The sequence below is a fragment of the Pelodiscus sinensis genome, chromosome 3 (genome assembly GCF_052426305.1).
Source record: "Pelodiscus sinensis isolate ZL-2025 chromosome 3, ASM5242630v1, whole genome shotgun sequence".
Taxonomy (NCBI): domain Eukaryota; kingdom Metazoa; phylum Chordata; order Testudines; family Trionychidae; genus Pelodiscus; species Pelodiscus sinensis.
This window is the reverse complement of record NC_143054.1, coordinates 200,373,434-200,396,952: the sequence shown is the minus strand read 5'-3', so window position 1 is coordinate 200,396,952 and position 23,519 is coordinate 200,373,434. Positions and strand designations below refer to the sequence as shown.

At 40.0% G+C, this 23,519-nt stretch overlaps 1 protein-coding gene across 2 annotated transcripts in view; it reads left to right on the top strand.

Moving 5' to 3' along the window:
* ZC3H6 (zinc finger CCCH-type containing 6) overlaps positions 1–23,519 on the top strand; it is a 67,920-nt gene that overhangs the window by 19,900 nt on the left and 24,501 nt on the right. For both annotated transcript variants that reach the window (XM_089777583.1, XM_089777584.1), the window contains exons 2-6: positions 8,488–8,671; positions 10,692–10,814; positions 15,076–15,331; positions 18,705–18,820; positions 22,056–22,172. In XM_089777583.1, the coding sequence (XP_089633709.1) occupies positions 8,488–8,671; positions 10,692–10,814; positions 15,076–15,331; positions 18,705–18,820; positions 22,056–22,172 (796 nt within the window). The remainder of the gene's footprint in view (positions 1–8,487; positions 8,672–10,691; positions 10,815–15,075; positions 15,332–18,704; positions 18,821–22,055; positions 22,173–23,519) is intronic.

The window sequence follows — 23,519 nt, the reverse complement described above, 5'->3', positions numbered from 1 at the left end:
TATTTTAATAAATTGGGAAAATGTATCTATCACTCATAACTCAAAAGCAACTAAAAGTATTTTTCTTAATCTTTCAAAAAAAAAATCACCTCTGGAAAGAAACCAACCACATGAAAATTTCAGCTTCATTGGTAAAGGGCTCAGAACATTGTCTGCATGTTACAAAATATTATAATATATTCCATTCTTGGATCATTAATGTTGCCTTAACATTAATTTGTATTTTTCCTCTATTCGCTTTTTAAAATATGTATGTAAAAATGAATTCAGGACAAAGTGCTTCAGTAATTTCTAAATTGTTCTCTTTATTATACTCCATGGAAGGATTATTCTGAGCATAAAAGAGGATTGCATATTTCTTATCAAATTCATTTTTGAATTTTCAGATATTTTATAGCCTATCTGCTGATCTTTTTAGCAGTCTATTTTTATTGATTTTAATATACAGAACAGTCTTGTACAATGCCAATAACAAGAGTCAGAAGATCAAAAACACACTTAGAAAAGATGGTGTATGCTTCTTATAAGTAATTACACGCTACTTTTTTTAACTTAAACTAAAATCAGGTATTAAGGAACAAATGTTTTCAATATAAAGTGCTTTAATTTAAAGATCTAAATTGTATGGTCATATCCCCTTCTGAGATACTAAGTAAGATACTATATACATTAGTCAGACAGATTTTCTCCAGTTGGAATGTTAGCTGAATTTCCTCAAAAATATAAAACATTTCTTCATTGAGGACTTAGGGAAAAATATAATAGCCTCAACATCATCTCTCCCATCTTCTGTTTGAGGGAAGAAATTCTTTGTAGCTGTCTAGGCTATGTAATAAGATTTATGTAAGGGCATATAAAGTTTTGTCATAATGGACATCTGCTGGTCTGGGAACTACTCATGGTCTAGTAGTTCGTCCTCATTTCAGTACAGTGAAAGCAGTTTAGGCTTGTTTTATTCCTTTCATCCTTTGAGTGCAGACTCTCTCTGCTGGACTATTGAAGCATGGCATTCCAGTCTTTTATTCTGTCTCCTTCTGAGCAGATTTAAGCTCTTTGCTGTTAACAATGAACTGCTTTTGAATGTGGGAATTTTTTTCTCACAAACTGCTGAACTTCAGAGAATATGTATTTCTTTTTTTAGTAATCATAACCTGTTGAATTTTCTTTTAGAGCAGACTAAGAAGCCTTCGTTCCTTCTGGTTCCCTTCCCTCAGAATGTGTGTTACAGGGTCTAAAGCTGCCTGCCATTTTTCTGTGGAAAAATCTATATTTACAATATTATTCAGTTCCTTAAAAATAGTTTGAGTTCTTACTAAAATATGTGGATTCAAAAAATTAGGATGCCCTGCAACATCTTTACAAAGTTACTTTGTTCCAAAGTTCACCAGTAAAAAGAGAAATGTAAGATCTTTCACTGAATCCCATCTGTGTTACCCTGTCATTTTCAGTGGAACTGAGTTATTTGAACAATCCCTTAGAAAGCACTCTTGGGGTTTAATCCAGTGTGAACACCCTGCTTTCTCAGAATAGCTTTTTAATCACAGATGAAAAACCACTGTGACAAAAATATAGATGAGCTCCTTATGGAACTTACAGTCATTACCACCATCTTATGTTTTTCCAGCTTTACAGGATGGAAGTTAACATAGATTGATCTTCCTTGTTTCATTCCTTTCTTTCAAACAATAATCTACCCAGGAATTTTTAAAACATAAGTATTTGGCTTTCTCTTCTGGACCATTTTCCCCTCAAATGCTTTCTGTGTCAAACAGTAATTGGGTATTAGTTTTAGGTGACTTGAAAAAGTGACCGTAGAAATAGAAAATTATGAGCTGCCACTGAGTCCACATGAGTGGTCACTGTTTTGTCGTTGTCTATGTGAAAGTCCAGGATTGATTATTTTCTCTGACAGTCATAATTTCTTGTTTAACTGAGGACTTAAACTTACAGGGAATATGTAAAGCTGAAGTTTACCTTTGTTGTGAGAAAAGGTAGTGTGAGTAGGCTCCACTGTATAACAGTGTCTTGGTATGTAAAAGTCAGTCCCATCTAGTTTTGCTGTGTTCTTTCTTACTTGTTTCCATTGTAACTGACCACATGGTTTCCAAACAGGCTGACTCCACTTCATGAGAACAAAGAAGAATGTTTCATTAATCAGAGTGTAGGAATTTGCAACTTTTCTCAACCAGAACTACTGTGACCACCATCCCTCATAAATTTTTCTCAGTTTTGGTATGACATGGGAATAGAAAATGCTCTTGAATAAAGAGAATGTTGAGGAAACTGGTATTTGAATTATACTATCTTGGATAAATCAGTGGCTTTGATAGCATTAAAAATGTCTTGCCTATGGAGTGCTCACTCATTAATACATGCATGTCAGTAAACAGTATCTCATTCAATCTCTCATTTGATCATGAAATGTCTGATTTTTCTGCAACATTTGAGATAAACATAAAACCTTTCCATCTTGCTACTGTACATGTTTACATTTTACTTTAGGAGAGTTATTTATGTTAATTGTCTATTAAATCGTTTGTTTCCTACTGCTTCAACTTTGGCCAGGTTGAGTCAAAAATTTATAAAGTGAAGTTTGATATTTCATTTGCAGTGTTGATTAGCAGCTTTCACCTTTACTACAGGTTGATTATCTCTAGTCTGGTACCCTTGGGACCTGACCATTGCTGAATCAGAGAATTTGTCTTGAGTATAGCTCTTTTTAGGTCCAGGTCCCAGTAGTTATTCTCTCAGAGCACATGTGTGCCAATTTCAGTTGGTCCACATCTGAACCTCCTTATGCTCTCAAGGAGGGGCTTAAGCCATATAGATGGACTGCCTCTCCATCTTTCTCTACCTTTTGTAGCCTGGAATGGAACTTTCTGTCCTTTAATGCTCTTCAGCACTGTGCAGCTTCAAGTCTGTAAACAGTTTAAATTTTGATAGCTTGGTTTTTCAGTGCTAATTAGTTGGGTATTTGCAGAGGAGGGGGTGTCTTTTAGGCACCTATTATGCCCAGTGTTCCAGACTTCAAGACTTGCCTGGCCTGCCCTGGTTCTTCAGAGAGCAGCCCATACAAATCCTGCGTGTATTTCCTCAGGAATCTCATATCCTTTTGAATTACAGCATCTGCCTGTGTGTGGGAGAAAAGCATGGCAATCTTGTGAATTCAGACACACCTTATGGAGCTCTTCAGGCCCCATTGGGTCCTGAACTTTCCTACTACTCACTCACCTGTCCAGAGCCTACAGACAGTACCCCCGCAGAGTCCAGTCTCAACAGATCAAAGTCCTCAAGGAAACATAGATACTCCATGAGACAGAAATATAAGGAAGACAAAGGCAAATACCCTCTTGAGAAGAGAGACCAATTTCTTCTGGAAAGTGGATTTCCTTGCCACCTGAGATTCCATGCCCCAGAATGGGTGCACCTGTGAATCATAGGAAGGTGGAGGAGCAGATGGTACTGGGAGAGCTCAGCGTTCCAAAACAGGATGTTGGTAATATCTGCATGGCATAGGGGATGGTTCTCCCTCTGACCTTATTGTCCAGGAGTCTGCTCTCCTGAGGAAGGCCTATAGATATGGCCTGAAATTTTCAGTTTTCAAAGAACTGATCCTTTTGCAGGAAGTCCCAATGCCATCTACTTGCCATTTGTTGGTCCTGGAGCCCAGACATGTACTAGGGGCTCAGGCTTAGTCACCATGCTAACCATCTGCCCCCATTACTGGTCTCTAGGGATTGATCCCACAGCACCATATTGGAGCTTGACGCTTTTTAATCAGACAAGAATAAGCAAACACCAACAGTCCTCCTCCCCCCAGGCTGCTTAATTGAGAATTATTACTTCAGACAGGGCTTCCAGCTCCACTCTCTTGCCCTCATGTTACAACAGCATTTCTTGCCAAATGACCAGTGGTACGCACTGCAAGGTCCACCTCTGAGCTCTGTGATTCTACTCATTAATCTTACTGGGGCCCGGGGAACCATACATTTGAGGTTCTGAGTACAAGTTGTGTAATACACCCAGCTGTGACCACCAAGGGGTGAAGGGCCAGTCTTCACAGGAACAGCTGGATGCATATATTTACAAGCTGCATCCTCCTCAACAAGCACTCCTTGGAAGTCACCCACAGTCAAAACCCCTAAAAACCAGTACCCAAAAAGAAAAGGTTATTTACCTTCTAGTAACTGAACTTCTTTTAAATGTGTGGTCTGTATGGGTGTTCACAACCCATCCTTCTTCCCCTGTGCTTAGATCCTCATGTGATTCACAGTAAAGTCAGAATTGGAGAAGCAATTGGTCCACACCACCATCCTCTCCATCCACACTTGGAAACACAAGGAAGCACAGACACACAGAGCACATGCACACCCATTGTAAAACCCATGAGGACCATGCATCTTTTTAAAAATTCAGTTACTAGAAGGTAAATAACTGTGTGTTCTCATTCACAGATTGAAAGTACAGTTCGAAGTTTCTGATGTCAAAAAGCTTTCAAATACAGATTGTGAAAGTATTGAAGACTGACGCAAATTTAAAAAAAACCAACAACCCCACAATCCTTGATAAATCCTGAAAAGAACAACTAATTTAGGGAGCTTTGGGGGAGGAAAAGCAAGTTTTTACGCAACCACAAAATGATATTCATGACCTAGTTTATACAGTAGCAATCAATACGTTCTGTGTTTAAAAAACAGATTTTAAACTTCATGTTAGTTCGGTGCTTGAACAAAGAAGCCCTTTATTTTTTCTTCCTACAGTAATTTGGCTATGTATAATGTTTATCATTAGCATATTTATTAATTTTTTTTGTATATGATCATGGAAGTATACATACAAAATACATTTCTAATTGGAATTATCAAGTTAGTAGCATAGATGGCCTATAAAGTTTGAACTTGTTTAGATCTTGTGTCTCCAGCAAGTTGCTAGCAGGAAGGTTTTGTTTTAAGTATGCCAAAAGCAGGAAGCCTGCCAAACAGGCCAGGAGGTCACTAGACAACCAAGGTGGCCCTTATCAGGGAAGATAAGGCCGTTGAAGAGAAGCTAAATGAATTCTTTGCATCAGTCTTCACTGAGGACTGGTGGGAAAGATCTAAGAGCTATTTTGGGGTAGAGGACTTGAATTATTGTTCCATGTTGGTGTGTCAGTAAAAGAGGTTTTAGAACAGATTGATAAACTAAACACTAATAAGGCACTAGAACAAAATGGTATCAATCCAAGAGTTCCAAAGAAACTCAGCTGTGAAGTTGCAGAACTACTAACTAGTATGTAACCTTTCAGTGAAATAAGCCTCAGATGATGAGCAGGCAGCTAATGTTGTTTTAAACACAGTTGTTTTAAAAGCGCTCCAAAGTAGGGATGTGAATGGGTAACCACTTACCAGGGGAAATGGCAGCTCTAGCACTGGAGCTGGGATCCTGCTTAGTTGGTTAACGTGTTTAACCAGTTAACTGATTAATCAGGATTTTACATCCCTATTCCAAAGGTGATCCTGGCAATTACAGGCTGCTGTACTGAGTACATTGATAGGAACTGTGGTAAAGAACAGATTCTCAGACACATAAATGAACATAATTTGTCAGGGAAGTGTCAATACGGGTTTTGTAAAGGGAAATCCTTATTTAGCAATCTATAAGACTATGCTGAGCTGGTCAACAAACACATAACAAAGGTGATCCCAGTGTACTTGGACTTTCAGAAAGCCTTTGAGAAGGTGCCTCAGCAAAGGCTCTTAAGAAAAACTAGAGTCATGCAATAAAAGTTAAGAGCCTTTTTTATGGCTCAGAGATTGGTTAAAGAGATGAGAAAGAAAGGGTAGGTATAAATGGTCAGTGTTTACAGTGGAGAGAAGTAAATAGTGAGGGTATCCCTGGGGTCTGTACTGAAACTTGTGCTGTTCAACATATTCATTAATTGTCTGGAAAAGGGAATGAACAGTGAAGTGGCAAAATTTACAGATGATGTAAAATTACTAAAGTTAGTTAGGACCAAAGCTGCTTACAAAGCATTACAAAGGGGTTGCACTGAACTGGGTAACTAGGCAAAAAAAATGGGTACCTGGGCAACAAAATGACATATGAAATTCCGCATTGATAAGTGCAAAGTAATTAGGGTGACTAGACAGCAAGTGTGAAAAATCAAGATCGGGGGGGGGGGGAGGCGGAGGGGGATAATTGGTGCCTATACAAGATAGGGATGTAAGTGACAAGTCGACTATCCAATAAACAAAAGCTTATTGGATAGTTGACTAGTTCCTCGACTAGTTTGTCCCGTCTTTCTCTAGCGAAGGTAGCAAGTGGGGGGGCGGGGAGCCAGGAGCCGGCTTAAAAGCCTGTTCCTCCCAGCACCATCTCCACAGGGGGCAAGGGAGTAGCAGAGACAGTGGGATCCGGGAATCAGCTGATTCCCGACTCATGCCCAGATGCTGCAACTCTGCTTTTTAAATATATTAAGAGCTGGGGCATAAAATTGGGACATTTGGTCACCCTAAAAGTAATGCATGTTGAAAAAAAATAACCCCAACTGCATATATCGAATGACAGGTTTTAAATGAGCTATTACATCTCAAGAAAGAGATTTTGAGTCAGTTGTCATGGATAGTTTTCAGACAACTTCTGCTCAATGCATAGTAGCAGTCAAAAAGTTGAGTAGAATGTTTGGAACTATTTGGAAAATATAATGCCACTATATAAACTCATTATGTGCCCTCAAATAGTGTGCCCAGTTCTGGTCACCCCATCTCAAAAACATGATTGTGGAACTGGAAAAGGTTCAGAGAAGGGGAACAAAGATGGTCAGCAGTATGAAATGGCTTCCATATGAAAAGAGATTCAAGATTAGGGATGTTCATCTTAGAAAAGAGATGAAAGGAGAAATAGAGGTCTATAAATTAATGAATGGCGTGGAAAAAATGAATAGTTATTTACCCTTTCCCACAAAATCAGGGATCAACCAATGAAATTAATTGGCAGCAAGCTTAATACAAACAAGAAAAAATACTTTTTCATACAGTATGTGCTTAACCTGCAGAACACATTGCCATGGAAAGTTGTGATGGGCAAAAGTATAAATGGGTTCAAAAACAAACTAGATAAGTTCATGGAGGATATCAATGGCTATTAGCTGAGATGGTCAGGGATGCAATTCCATCCCAAAACATCTGACTGCCAGATGTCAAGAAGGGAAAATAGGCTGGATCGCTCCAAAATTATTCTGTTCTGTTCATTCCCTCTGAAGCTTTGGTAACTGGCCATTGATGAAGAAAGGCTGCTATATAAGAACGGCCATACTGGGTCAGACCAATGGTCCATCTAGCCCACTATCCTGTGTTTTTACAGTGGCCAATGCCGAATACTTCAAAGAGAATGAACAGAACAGGTAATCATCATGTTAACCAAATCCTGTTGCCCATTCCCAGCTTCTGGCAAAAAGTGACTTGGTACACTTCACAGCATGGTTTTGCATCCTTGCCTATCCTTGCTAACATTGTTCTGACGCACTCTGGCAGTTCTTAACTGTTTGTCATGGTAGTGTTCTTTTTCTAAAATAGAGTTGTAGTGAAATGTGTGAAATTAATCCACTAGTAGTTGCATTGTTTAGGACTATTAAAACCAGCTTGCTTTTCAGAGTAGCTTCTTTTAACATCAGAAATGTAGGGCAACTTATTATAATCATTACTTATGAAACAGTTCCTTTGTTTTCAGTGGGATGTTCCACATGGGGTAAGTATTGCAGATTTGCCATTGTTACAGGCCCAGTCTCAGTTTTATGATTAATTTTGTTCCTGAAATAAAATTCATTCATATAAAGTGTGTAGTGTTTTCCAAGGGTGGCAGCACTGCCACATTTATTGTACAGTCCAGTCCCACTTACTATAAGGCTTTCTAAGAGCCTTGCTCATCTGTATATATGCCCTGTCTACACTATGTATGCAACAAAATTAGGACTCCTCATGGCAACACTTCATTAAGTGGAAAACTTTATTACAGTTTGTAATGTAAACTGGACCTTAACTCTCTTTGATCCTGTTAAAGCTCTGGTCTGATCAAGGCTGTAGCCTAATTATGAAACATAATTAAAGATTCATTATACACTACAATTTGAAACTGTAATCAAGCTGGGACACATTTTGTAGGTTACACTACCCCAGTTTGGCTGTATTCCTAGTGTGGAAAGTGCTTTAGTTAGGAGTGGTTTACATTTATTTTAATTTTTATTGTATACAAACTACTACCTGTTTTGAGGCCAAGACAAATTTATGATTTACATACACTATTTAAACTATAGAAGAAACCCATAGTAACTTTTGGGTAAAAGTTGTTCATTGTTTAATAAATTTAGTTGAAGGAAAGGAAGAGACTTGGTAGTTTAAAAAAAAATTCTTTGCTTTTATTATTGAAAATGGGCAGCTAAACAGTTTTGTAGTATATCTATTTTAATACTGTAAATTCATATTTAATCTAAATCATACCTTTTCCATACAGGGAAGATGGTGAGCTAGAAGATGGTGAAATAGATGATGCAGGATTTGAAGAAGTTCAGGAAGAACAAGATGCAAAAGGTGAAGAAAAACAGAAAAATGAAAAAGCACATAGAAAATCACGAAAGAAACGCAAAAAAGAAAAGGAAAAGAAAAAATCAAAAAGGAGAAGACGGGATAAACATAAGGTTAGATAATGCATACCAAAATTTTGGATCTGATTATTCTAGCTACATAGTTTAGATTTTCTCATCCAGGAAATTGAACAATATATCTGAAAGATGTTTTATCCCTAACCACCTAGCACATCTTTGGACACTATGGGTACGTCTAGACTACAGGCTGTTGTCGACAGAAGTTTTGTCGACAAAGTTTCTGTCGACAAAGAGCGTTCAGACTACATCCAGTTCTGTCGACAAAGCAAGCCTCTTTGTCAACATGACATATATATTTGTATTTTTTTTTTGTTCTTGTAAGCCGCCTTGAATATTTTAAATAGAAAGGCGGGGTAAAAATATTTGAATAAATAAATAAAATGACAGTGTACAAGAACCCCTAACTTCTGCTAACCCCTAACTTATTCTATTGCCAGGAAATAAAATGACAGTGTACAAGAACCCCTAACTTCTGCTAACCCCTAACTTATTCTATTGCCAGGAAATTTTCTTCCACTCCATCATACAAATAACTGTGCCTCAGAGATAAAACTTATATGAATACATACTTGGATTTTTTTTAAGAGTGATTATTTTTTGGACAATTTTTCTTTGTGCTTTCTAGGTGTCCTGTTATTTTTATCCCTAGTTCTCTGCTCCTGGGAAGTTTTGTGTAGGTGGTCCAGCTCAAAACCTTATTGTAGCCCTTTTATCCCACCTTGCCATGATGTCCCATGGAAGGGGGTGGATTTTGTGGCTCACATCTCCAGCTACACAGGCCTTTGTGGCTGTGGTGTTTGCAGTATAGCTTCACTGGCTCAGCCTACTCTTTTAGTTCCCATTCCCTTCCTACAGGTGGACTCCAGCAATGTCTCCCTGACCTTGTTGCCTGACTTTATGGAACAGTGCAGTTAGCATGCACTGCAATCCCGTTTAGCTGTTTTTGTGTGGGGAAACAGGAATGAAGGGCATTTGCAGACAGGTCCCAGCTGGGCAGAGAGATAAAACAAAATGTCAGGCTCTTGGCTATTGCAAGATGATTAATTTGATGGCAAAAATTCTGAATTACATGGCCTCTTGAAAAATGCTAGATGCCACTGTTGTGCAATTGCAGGTTCCACGGTACCCTGATTGAAATTAATAGGGTAGGTTTCACAAGTTGGAGCTATTGTTTCAGGCTCTCTGCAGACTCAGGTATCAATCAGTGCATCTGTTTAGTCAATTGTTTTCAGTGCTCTGTCATTAGCTGAATCTCTAGCTGAGATTCTGGAGATCCTTACTGAAAATTTTAGATTGGACTGCTCAAATGAAATAAATTATCTCTTCAACATAAATTAGTCTAAACACATGTAGATCAGCCCATGAAGACAGAGCTCTCTAATATTGTTTTATTTCTCAGATATAAGGTTCTGTCTGTAACTCAGATTTCTGCTAGTCTTCAGCAGATGGAAGACATGCTCTTTTTCTTTAATAATAACCTTGCTAAGGGACAAAGACGCAGGCTTCAGACACTTATCAGAGGGTGAAGAGATCTGTTGCCACAGCAGTACATGTGTGTCACTGACAGCTTGGGATTCTCAATCCCATAAGCAGCAGAAAACCCCATGCTTCCACCTTCTCTCATGCTCCCAGCCTCCTTACTAGGTTTCCAAAATGGCTGAGAAGGAGCATGGGTCAGGATCATCCTTGTCATTTTTGTGTGAAGTGCAGAGACAGCTTAGATTCAAAAGGGAAAATCAGGGAAGATGTCTCCTCAGCTCCCAGAATAAAAAGGAGATTAGAGTACAAATGCAGTCTCAGCCCTGCCCCAGCCTTGGACAAAGTCTTGGCTCCTGCCCTTAGGAAAGGCATTGGTTCAAGGAAAGAACAGGGAGAGCAGGAAGACCCTCCTTCATCAATCTAAACAGCTTGGCCTGATCTGCAGTTCATCTCACACCCAAATCCACCCTCCTTCAGGACACAGGAGCAGCTTTGACAACAGAGGGTTCTCAGTGGAATGGATTCATCCTTAATGAGAGATCAGGTATCATGAACTAGTATTTTTCTCTTTCAGCATAACTCCCCCTCCAGTGATGACAGTTCAGACTACAGCCTGGATTCTGATATTGAACGTACAGAAAGATCACATAAGAAAGGAGGTGGTTCGTACAGAGATTATGATAGCTCATTTCTTCAGGTATAACTTTTAAAACTGATTTTTCATTTCTTCCATTTATCCAGTTTTAAAATAATTAGTACTATGGTATATTTAAATCAATATGCCCCTAATCCATGCTCAGAAAGGCTTCATTTTGGCAATACATTTAGGTCTCATTCTTGTTGGGTAAGTTTCCAAATGTACTAAGGTATTACTTTTTAAATGAACCTATACAATTATAGACTATCTTTGATTTTACAATTTAACATTTTCAGAGCATGAGTTCCAATGGTTGGCACAGGCAAGTGGAGTATCTTTTTTCTCTTTCAGAAAAGGAGGAGCCAGTAGGAATTTAAAAACTTTCATTTCTGGTTCTTTTAGGCATTTTTTTTAGGGGACAGTTCTAAGAGGGCTCCCTCTATCCCTCCATCATAGTTAGTAGGAATGTAAAATCCTGTTTAATTGGTTAAATCAATTAAAGAGGGTGCGGGGGAGAGGGGGCAGCTCTAGCCCAGCTGGGATACAACAAACCCCCCATCCGCTGAAGCCAGACTGGAGCTGCCCCCCACCCTGCAGGCAGGGGATGCTTTGGTTGGTTGGAACAGCCCCTGGCTGTGATTTGCCCAGGCCTTCTCCGGGCAGAGGCTCTTCTTGACAATCTGAGCAGCCCCTGTCTGCAGCAGGCCCCCTGCGGGGCTGGAGCTGCTGTTGTCCACCAGTTAACGGTTAACCAGTTAACCTTTCACATCCTTAATCGTAAAGTGGAAATAGGTTGCGCTTCAATGGATATGGCAGTGCCTTCTCTAGAAACCTCTATTAAAAAGATACAGCTTGCATGCTGGTTGGGGTGTTTTAGTGTAATTTGTCCTGGCTTTTTCAGTTCAGACCATCAGATAGCCCTCTAGAAGCCAATGGAAGAAATGGACTCTGTCTTTTCCCAGAAGAGGGATAGAGCAGCTGAGGCATTGGATCTCTGCCTGGTGAAACTGGAGAAGGATAGAAGACTTTCATCAAGATTTGAGTGCAAAACCTCTTCAAAAGCCTTTTAGATAGCCTAATTTATTTATAACTCTAGTAATCTAGTCATCAAATTCAGGAGAGTGCTTCAAGAAAGTGGAAAAAAGGTGGAATTGTCACTATTGATTCTAATTGGCATCACTTTGTCTGATTCACTGACAGACATACTCGTGATTGTATCAATGTCATCATTCTATGGGAAAACATTAAAGTTAAAAACTGTAAAGTTAGAATTTTCTACATTTTACTTTAGACATAATTAACCATTTTTATATTGGAATATCACATTTTTTTCCTTTTCCATCCGATTTTAAAATACATCTGTAATTATGATCATATTTATATATTTGTTTCAGACATAGTAACTTTAAATAGTATGTATTTTACTTTCTGTGTATCTAATCTGAGGTACCCTATCACTTCTCCAATGCTTCTGCTGCTTTGGTAACTACAACTAAAATTCAAAGAGGTATTTACATACCTGTGTCTTTTTAATTCAGTGTCACACAAAAATTTGAGAAGTCCCGTGGCTCCTTAAAGACTAACAGATTGGGCATACACCTTCATAGTTAAACCACTTAGTCAGATGCATTGGGGTGGAAATTACAACAGCAGGGACATATATGTAATGTACTAGTATATCAAAAGAAGGTTTTAACCTCTCTACACTCAGTAATGGATGCAAAAGTAGTCATCCTACAGGTTGGACATCCCTTGTCCGGCAACCTCAGGACCTGAACAGCCCAGAACAAGGAAGTTTGTCGGACCAGGGGATGTCAGGCCTATGGGGCTCCCCTCTTGGCTCATAAGCTCCAGCAGTGCTGCTGCCTCCAGCCTGCCTGTCAGGCTCTGCTGTTCCCAGCGTGCCAGTGACTCCATCCACCAGCTCTATGAGCTGTCTACCGCCTGTGAGGGCTCAGCTCCAGCTGCCAGCCCCCTGGCTAGGCTCCAGTCAACGGCTGGCCCTGTGGGCTGGCCATCAGCCAGGGCTCCCTGCCCTCAACAATGCTCTTTTCTGGGCCACTGGCCCCACAGCTGCTGGGTTGCTGGTCGGGCTCCCTGCAGGCTGCCAGACAAAATGTGCTCAGCCTCTGACAACCTCTCCGGCTGGGGCTCTCTGGTCCAATAACACAAGTGGTCCTGCTGAACCATGGATGTTGCCAGACCAGAGAGTCCTGGATGAGAGAGATTCAGCCTGTACAAAAAAACCCTTTAAAACCAGACAACAAAGAGAAACAGCAGAGCTGTTTGCAATTCATTTGCAAATTTAATACAATCAATTTAGGATTGAATAGGGACTTAGAATGGTTCTCACATTATAAAGGCTGTTTTCCTTCTTGGTATTCACCCCTCATCCACTCAGAGGGCATGTCTAGACTACATCCCTCTTTCGAAAGAGGGATGTAAATTAGACACATCAAAATTGCAAATGAAGCTGGGATTTGAATTTCCGGCGCTTCATTTGCATAATCGCATCATGGCATTCTTTCGAAAAACACTATTTCCAATGTGAAACCGTGGTCTAATTTTTTGAGGAGTACAGGATCTTTCAAAAAGGCTTTTCTTTTCGAAAGAACTGCATCTAGACTGCGGTTTCACTTTTGAAATAGCATTTTTCAAAAGAACGCTGTGATGCAATTATGTAAATGAAGCATGGAAAATTCAAATCCTGGCTTCATTTGCAATTTTGATATGTCTAATTTACATCCCTCTTTCGAAAGAGGGATGGAGTCTAAACATAGCCTGATTGTATTGGCCCTTTTAACACTGGCCCTTCACTTGATAAGTAAACTCCCTTCTTTTGATATACTAGTACACGTGTGTGTGTGGGGGGGTATGTCTAGACTGCATCCCTCTGTCGGCAGAGGGTTGCAGGTAAGGCAGGTCGACATTGTGAATGAGGCAGGAATTTTAATATCCTCTGCCTAATTTTCATAAAAATGGCCGCCGCGTTTTGCTGACATCACTTTGTCGGCAAAAAGTGGCAGTCTAGAGGAGGGTTTGTCGAGAAAGAAAGCCTTTTTCGACAAATCCTGTAAACCTCCGTAAGGGATCTGTCAAAAAAGGCTTTTTTTCTCGACAGATCCTCCTCTAGACTGCCGCTTTTTGCCGACAAAGTGCTGAGTCGGCAAAACGCGGCAGCCATTTTTATGCAAATTAGGCACGGGATATTTAAATCCCTGCCTCATTCGCAATGTCGACCTGCCTAATCTGCATCCCTCTGCCGACAGAGGGATGCAGTCTAGACATACCCTCTGTGTGTATGAGATATATAGATATATGTATAGCTAACCCTGCCTCTGTAATTTCTACTCCAATGCATCTGACACAGTGGTTTTTAAGTACAAAAGGTTATGCCTAAATAAATCTGTTAATACAGTAAAAGCTTTGTTATCCAGCACTCTGTTAATTCGCATTGCCCCCAGCCATTTAATTTGAGATTAATAGAGCACCAGATGGGCTGCCGCCTCCACTTCTGGGAAGGAGGCTTCCTCTTCCCCCTGGAGCAGAGCTGACAAGGGTTGCTTTGTTAACCAGCAACCACCATTCCCCCCTGAATGCCGGATAATAAAGCTTTCGCTGTACTTAAGGTGCCACAAGACTTCTCATTGTTTTTGCAGATACAGACTAAAAATTAATTTGTCAAAAATAATTCATAACCTTCTTTTTTTATGATCATCTATATGTAACTTATTTTTTAAGTAAATTGATCATAGTTACAAACATTTGGTCACATTTTATTTATAAAAATAAATCTAAAATATATTTGAGTTAATTGAAAGGTACATCACTAAATCAGTTTAGGTACTAAATTTTTGGTTTATTTTTGGTTTTGTAAAAAGCTTTTTTCCAAAACTGAATATCAGTACACATATTTTCATGACTTTGAACTTACTTTTAAAGAAATATCACTGCAAAATAACGAAGGACTTGTGGTAGCAGGTCAGAATAATGTCCATTTAGTCCATTATTTATTTTCAGACTAAGATTTGTATCAGAAGTACTGAGGAAAATGTAAAAGCTACATAATGGAAAATTACAGGATAATGGTAATTTTGTTCCTGAATGATTAAATTAGACTTTACAACAATAAGGTTTCTTGTGCAAATCGTGGACATAGTGAAACACTTGACAGTAAATTGTGTAGAAATAACCATCTTCATAAAGTGAAAGCAAGAGAGAATTGGGAGGGTGAAATATTCATAGACTCATAGACTTTAAGGTCAGAAGGGACCATTATGATCATCTATTGCTTTTAATTGCCACTATTTCTTTCATGCAGCATGGGCATTTATCAGGAAACTACATGACTTCACAGAAGGCACAACATAATAAGAAATCAAAAAACAAGGAATATGATGAATACACTAATTACAGTGATGACAACTTTGGTAACTATAATGAGGAAGAAAAGGAGGAGGATTTTGCTGATCAGTTAAAACAATACAGAAAAGCTAAAGAAACTTCAAATACTGATTTAGGAGCTCCATTTCCCAAAGAACCGGTGAAGAAACAGGCGATGAAAGGGATCCAGAAAGGTAGGATTTGGTTTAATAGCTAATTTTGTTCATTTCATAATTTTTCAGAATGGGAGGGTGTCCTATTCATGGCGAAAAAAATTAGAGAGATAATGTAGGTTAGGACATTTTTTACAAGCTTGTTTCTTTCATCAACGGAAATTGGTCCAGTAAAAGATACTTACCTCATTTACCTTGTATCTCTCATATCCTAGGATCAATACAGCTACAACAGCACTTCAACATTATAGGTCATACCAATTTTTGAAGTATTTTCTCTGAGTTTAAGTCCAGTATTTCAGTAATCCCCTATAATTCCTGCTGATTTCTGACACCTGAAGTGTTTTTCTGGGGACTCCTTATCTATGGCTGATAGGATCCACTGTTTTGTTCTATCTTTTGTTGCTTTTTTGTCTTTCTCTTTTCTCTGGATTGCTTTTTCTTGTCTTGCTTCTCCTCTCAGTGCATCTTGCCTCTACTATCCAACTGTAGGAGCTGTACAAAGAGTAGATGGGTGCTGGTCTAAGTTCCCTAGGGTGTGTGCTTGTACTTGTGAGCAGGCTAAAGAATTTTTAGCCTGCTCACCTCCTCAGCAGAGACGTGCAGCAGCACTCGCTTTCCTGGAAGGTAAGTTGCTGGTGGAAGGCTCTGTGGGAAAGTGGGGGGGCCCAGCTGTTCCCGCGGTGGACTGTCGTGGGCAGCTGCCCTGTGTGGTGGGGCAGGTGCTGGAGTTGGCTCCAGCCCCAGTGCACGGGGCAGCTGCCTGCCACATTGCCCCACCCCGGGAGCAGCTTGGCAGCACCCACACCAGGGCTGTGGCCTGGCTGTAGCTCCAGCCCTTTAGGGTTGGAACTATGGCTAGGGCTGTGTGGTGGCTGCTCCAGTGGCCCCGGGCTGTGTAGGGATGGAGCTGTGGCCAGGGCTGATTAGTGACTGCCCAGTTGCTCTCTGGGCGGGCCACATTGTGGTTGCCCAAAGCTGGAGCCAGGCTGTAGTGCAGCTGCTCCTTGGGTTGGGGCCCCTTGCATTTCTCTTCCCCTTCCTGCACCTCTTTTGTCCCTCAGAGCTCCCTGCCTCTCCAGCACTCTGTCAGCCCCCTCTCCCTCCTTCCCCATGTCACTGCCTGCAACTCTCAGCACTGGCGGTAGTTTCCCTGTGCCCAAGGTGTGGTGTCTCAGCCAGCAGTGGAGCAGTCTCTGCTCTGCACACAGCCTGCCCTGGGAGTAGCACTCCCTGGGTGGGCACCTCTCACCTTCACTTTGGGTGCTACCTGGGAGTAGGGCTTGGGGTCTCTGCGCTGGGAGAATCTCTGTGCTGGGAGTATCTACAATGAATTGCGTAATTTAAAAAAAAAAGTGAAATCATGTTAGTTGTCTAAGAATTGAGTATATTGTTTCAGAATTATTTCTATGGGATGTGCTGTATGAAAATGGCATACAAAGAGCTGGATGGGATAAATTGCAAATATATTACTTATAAAGTGTATTTTGATTTAGGGACAGGTTTGTAAAGGTATTTTATCACCTAAACATGTAGATTGGTACCTAATAGGATTTTTAGAAGTGCTTAAGAAAATTCCATAAGCATCTAAATACATTTTAAAATATGGTCCTTAGCCATGTTCATGAATACTAAATGTATTCAAAATGCAGGACAATGTAGCACTTTAAAGACTAACAAGATGGTTTATTAGATGATGAGCTTTCGTGGGCCACACCCACTTCCTCAGATCTGAGGAAGTGGGTCTGGCCCACGAAAGCTCATCATCTAATAAACCATCTTGTTAGTCTTTAAAGTGCTACATTGTCCTGCATTTTGCTTCAGCTACCCCAGACTAACACGGCTACATTTCTATCACTATTCTAAATGTATTCAGTTTCACATAACATTATATGTTTGCCTTTTTCAAGCTAAATTTTAAAAATATAATGAAAGGCTTGATTCTCTGGACTGAAGAGTGCCTTTTGTAAGTGCTGAATACTTAAAACTGTTGAATTCAATTCACAGATGTTTTAGTACAGAAGAAGAAACCTTAATGATTTTATCTGATTTCTTGCATACCATAACCCATATGATTTCATCCAATAATTTTGGTCTCTGCTTTCAGTGGATGCTGAGGGTGTATGAGCAGTTTACAGGAGTACTCAATATCCCAAAGAAATAGGCACTTAGCCTTTATAAATTACCTTTCTGTGTTTGTGTTCTGGGAACACTTCTATAATCAGGATTGACAGAATTCCGTTTATATTTTTTATAATTTTGCAAGTAATATTAATTATTTTAAGCTTTTTTTAAACCAATTTTAAATGTTAATAGTGTCTGGAAATTGGGAGGGTATCGGACAGTAATTACAAATTGAAAAATTTAAGGCTTTGTAACCACTAAACACAAATTTTCAACATATGTCAAAATATATAAAGTAAATAGCCTTAAATCACTCTTAAATTCTCAAACAGCATTTTCCTTACTTTCCTTATTTGTAAATTTTGATTATTACCAATTAATATGTTTTCCATTGGTTTTTGTGTGTACAGTAAAATTGCTCCTTATTGACATTTACCAATAAAAATATAATCCTTCTAAATATATTTGATAGAGATTGCACGAGAGAGAAAGATCTGTGGGTGCAGAAAATAATATTTTGTCATGTGTATATTAAGGTGAAAGACATACCCTTCATATTTAATGTTTTCTGAAGGTTTTATATGTACTTTTTAAATATTACGGGTATTTCGTGAAAGTTGATTTTATAATATGATGTATTAAGGAATTTAGAGCTGAAATGTAGCATTATTTGTAGATCACTAAGTCTAAAATAATTTAAACATTTGCATTCCTCACAAATATAGTATGACTGCATTAAAAGTAATAAAAGCCTACTTTTCATGGAAGGAATAAATGATATACTCATTTTACCAATCTATTCTAATTGGCTTTTGAAGCCATTTATGTCCGCATGTCACTCAAGGTATTTAGGGATTCATTCACCCATGAGTATGCAGAGAGGTAAACGTAATTTCCATTTGCTTCAGGGGGGTAGCCGAGTTAGTCTGTTACAGAAAAAAACAACAAATGATCTGGTAGCACTTTGTAGACTAACAAAACATATAGATGGTATCATTAGCTTTCGTGGGCACAGCCTGAAGAAGTAGGCTGTGCCCACGAAATCTCATGATACCATCTACATGTTTTGTTAGTCTATAAAGTGCTACCAGACCATTCATTGATAATTTTCATTAGCGTTCTCTTCATTTTCTGCTTGCTGACTATATCTACCCTTCCTTCTAAATCCTCATATCAGTTAAAGAGGACACCACATTAAAGAGCTTTTTGCTTCTGGAGGATAGTCATTTTTCTTTGAGGTATCTTTGAAATATATTTTAATATTTTTCAGGTATTGCACAAAGGGGTTTTGGTGTTGGTCGAGGGCGTGGAATTCAGAAGAAGTTGAAACGTAAAGATCGTGGAAGGGGAAGAGGGGCCAATAAAGGAGCTGATGGCTTTCAAGAGGTACATAGAACTGAAATTAAAAACACAAACGTATTTGCAAACACCTGGACACTCTTTGTTAACAGAAATGTAGACAGAATTGCCTGAGTTTGTTTTCCACCTATTGTGTTATATTAACTTATGGACAAGCTCTTTTCTTAGAAAGGAAGTTCTTAGCCCATCCAGTTGAGTAAATAGTCTTCTTTAGTCTGCACCTAGAAAGACTGAAATAATACTAGCAAAATAATTGTTCTATTTTTAATGAGATGTTAACTTTGAAGCTTTATTATCAGTTGAATTGAGGATTAATTCAGTTCTGAGGAATTGGCTTACCTGCTGGCACCAAATCACTGTTGTTTTTTTAACCAGCTTAATTCAATTGGGAGACTTGATTCAGTTCCTAGCTGCCTACTCCTGTTGATGTTCTTCACAATTTTTGCTCACCCTTCATTTAAATTTTGATTGATTTCGTCTCCATTTTCCTCAGCTATGGCTTGTGGACATGAGTATGACTTGGATTTCTACTGTTCTAATGGCCCTGTAAATATTATGGACAGACTGTGTTTGTGTGAAATTGGCTCTCACATTACTTTTGTATGCTGATGTAGTGAACTGAGTGCTAGCATGTGGACTCAGAACAGAATGGCAACAGTATAGATAAGTTATACGGAGTATTGTGGCGCCCAAACACTGGACACATTTCAGGAATGATGTGGACCCGTGGTGTCTTAACTACTAGCCACATGTGGCTATTTAGCTGGTTGAGTGTGGCTAGTTCGTGATAGTAATAGTCACTTTAGTGGCTATACTTCAGAACTGGTTGGACGCCACGGATGTGGACAAATTAGAAAAAGTCCAGAAAAGAGCAATAATTAAAGGTCATGACCTATGATGCAAGATTGGAAAAAATTGGGTTTGTTTAGACTGGAGAAGAGAAAACTGAGAGGGGGACATAACAGCTTTCAAGTACCTAAAAGGTTGTTCAGAGGAGAAAGAAAAATTGTTCTCCTTAAACTCTGATGATAGGACAAGAAGCAATGGGCTTAAATTGCAGCAAGGAAAATTTAGGTTGGACATTAGGAAAAGCTTCTAACTGTCTGGATGGATAAATGCTAGACTAAATTGCCCAGGGAGGTTGTGGGATCTCCATGATTGGAGACTTTTAAGAGCAGGTTAGACAAACACCTGTCAGGTATGGTCTTCAAGATAAGACTTGGTTCTGTCATGAGTACAGGGGACCAGACTAGATGACTTCTTGAGGTCCCTTCCAGTCCTATAATTCTAAATTAACGGGAACTACACAGATCCTGTAGTGAAGAATATAAGAATAACTCTCTCTAGAAATCACTATACTATATTAATAGAGGCATTTTTATAAAAACTTCTGTGCATTGTATGTCTTTCACCATAGTTATGCATAAATGGTAACTATGTAAATAAAAAGAACAGTAACATAATCAGCTACTAGAACAAATATACTGCCACTCCCCAACTTACGAACACACCAACTTACGACCAACCTCCCATTAACCCCATTATAATATTTTTTAGCTGAGAACCATGTACGTCAAGTTTTTTGAACAGCGCGGGCAGCATGTTTAAGGGTATTTCCGACTTAATGACCAAATCGAGTTACGACCAGGTGTTTGGAATGTAACCCGTTTGTAAGTCGGGGACTGCCTGTATAATATTAGCAAGGCTTCATGTATGCTGCAGCCAAGATTCTGTGTCAGGCACACCTAAATTCTGAGAGGAGAATGCTAAGACTGAAATAAGATTCTAAATTTGTTACATGTATAACAGCTTGCTATTTTTACGCAAGAATTTTACTTTACTTAGTTTTACAGAACAATACTAGAAAATCCAAGAACATTTATAATGCCTATTTAGTTTTTCTTTGTATTATGACATAGAATCCCTCTTTTTCTCTGAGCTGCATACAGTAATCTGAGAACATTCTAGTCATGATTTAATGTCATTTTGACATTTTATCCCACTTTGGTAAAACTGTCACTTTGAAAGCCGCATCAACAATTTGTATCGACGATACGATTAATTGACAAACCTCTGCAGAGCTGCAGCGAGGGTAGCTCTAGAGGAGCTGACTCAAGCTGGAACTGGACAGTCCTGGCTTGTGCCAGTTCCAGAGTCACCCATGCTGCAGCTCTGCATTTTCAATGTAGTAAGAGCTGCTGGGCTCTTACTACATCTAAAATGCAGAGGCGCAGCGATCAGCATGAGCCAGGACTGCTCAATCCCGGCTCGTGCTGAGTCCAGCAGCCCCTGTTCGCGGTAGACAGCCCTGTCTGGGGCAAACAGGGGCTGGTGTCAGAACAGCCCCTGTTTGTGGGGGGGCCCAGCTCCCCACTGTGAACCCTGTGGACAGGGGTGCTTCACAACAGCATCCCTTATCCTCTCCCTGCTGCCACTGATAGAGACGATGAGGGGGGGAGGGGTAGGCGGAACCCCAGAGACAGTGCTGGGGGAACCGGCTCCTGTCTTTGAGAGGCAGCAAGGGGGATGCCACAGAGCACAGGGCGCCAGGGACTGCATGAATCCCCGCTCGCCCCATGCTCCCTATGGCACTTCTGCTTTTGAAATGTGTATTGCAAAAGCAGAAGCACCCGCAGTGGGAATCAGCATGAGCGGGGACTGCTTCAGTCCCTACTTGAGCCATTTCCCACTGTGTGTCTGCCTCCCCTGCACCCTGCAGAGACGGTGCTGGGGGACCCGGCTTTACTGGTTCCCCCCAGCTCCTGCTCCCCCCCACTTGCTGCCTCTCTCTGATAGGGGCAGGGGAGGAGCAACTAATCGAGTTGACTGTCCAATAAGCATTTGCTTATCAAATAGTCAACTAGTCGCTTACTTCCCTAGTTCAGCCACGCCCCTGGTTTGGCATCATCGGTGACACTGTAGATGCTGTAGGGCTGGAACACTCACAGGAAAAAACCAGCGGGCTGAGGCCAGGAGTATTGCTGGACTAGGGATGAATGAAGTCCCTGTGCACCCATGAGCCTGAGCAGCAAAGGCGTGGTGCCCTATGCTGGAGCAGCACAGCTTGGGGGGCCTAGCACCAGAATGTCTGGAGTAGTCGAACCCCAAACCCCAGGGACAAGAGCAGGGGAGCAAGCATTGTCCTCCCCTGGTCTGACAGATTCTACTGGTCCCAAAGGTGCTGGACCAGGGAGGTTCAACTTGTACACTTAAAATAGTAACTATAACTCATAAATGTAAATGTATTTATTTCCTTTTATAGGAAGGCAAGCCAGTGAAGAAATGGGTGAATATGAGTCAAGAATTCATAAATCAACATACAGTAGAACACAAAGGAAAACAAATTTGTAAATATTTTCTTGAGGGAAGATGTATAAAGGTAAATATATACTATATCTGCATTTATGTGTGTCTAGCTGGAGACCAGGAAAGACGGGCATTCTATTTCAATTTAAGTAATATCAGAATTTGTTGTATGTAACTTTGGGTTTTTGCCTTAGTATTTTTGGCGAGTGTAAATCAAATAAATGCTAGTGAAAATTTTGAGGAAAAAGTGATCAAACTATATATCTTTTCACTATGCAATGTAAATTATATACAAATGATGTACCACTGATCACTTATTTTATTAGCAAATACAGTATGGTAAATATATCTAGCCTGCTGTTCAGGTGGAGATTTTGCATTCTGGTATTTCATCATTCTGAAACAAATAATACAATGCAGCTTAATTCTTTGGTGCCACAGTCAATCTTTTAATCAATTATAAGAAATAACATAGAAAATTGAAACAAATGATGAAAAATGTACATATTTGCTTTCAAGCTGATGTTCATGGAGGTTATGTCCATCAATGGCTATTAGCCAGGATGGGTAGGAATGGTGTCCCTAGCCTCTGTTTGTCTGGAAATGGATGACAGGCGAGGGATCACATGAGGATTCCCTGTTGTATTCCCTCCCATCATGGATAGTTCTTTAAAAACTTCCACACAGTGTGCAGCGGCGGTCAAAAAGGCAAATAGGATGCTAGGAATTATTAGGAAAGGGATAGAAAATAAAACACAGAATATCTTACTGCCCCTGTATACAACTACGGTACGCCCACATCTTGAATACTGTGTACAGTTGTGGTCTCCTCACCTCAAAAAAGATATTTTGGCCTTGGAAAGGGTTCAGAAAAGGGCAACTAAAATGATTTGGGTAGCAGGTTTAAAACTAATAAAAGGAAGTTCTTCTTCACACAGCGTGTTGTCAACCTGTGGAACTCCTTGCCAGAGGAGGCGGTGAAGGCTAGGACTAGAATAGAGTTTAAAGAGAAGCTGGATAAATTCATGGAGGTTAGGTCCATAAAAGGCTATTAGCCAGGGGATAAAATGGTGTCCTTGGCCTCTGTTTGTCAGAGGCTGGAGGGGGATGGCAGGAGACAAATCGCTTGATCATTGTCTTCGGTCAACCCTCTCTGGGGTACCTGGTGCTGGCCACTGTCGGTAGACAGGATACTGGGCTAAATGGACCTTTGGTCTGACCCAGTACGGCCGTTCTTATGTTCTTATGATTAGGGGTTTGGAACGGGTCCCATATGAGGAGAGGTTAAAGTGACTGGGACTTTTCAGTTTAGAAAAGAGGAGACTGAGGGGGATATGATGGAGGAATATAAAATCATGAGTGGTGTGGAGAGGGCAGATAAAGAAAAGTTATTTATTAGTTCTCATAATAGAAGAACTAG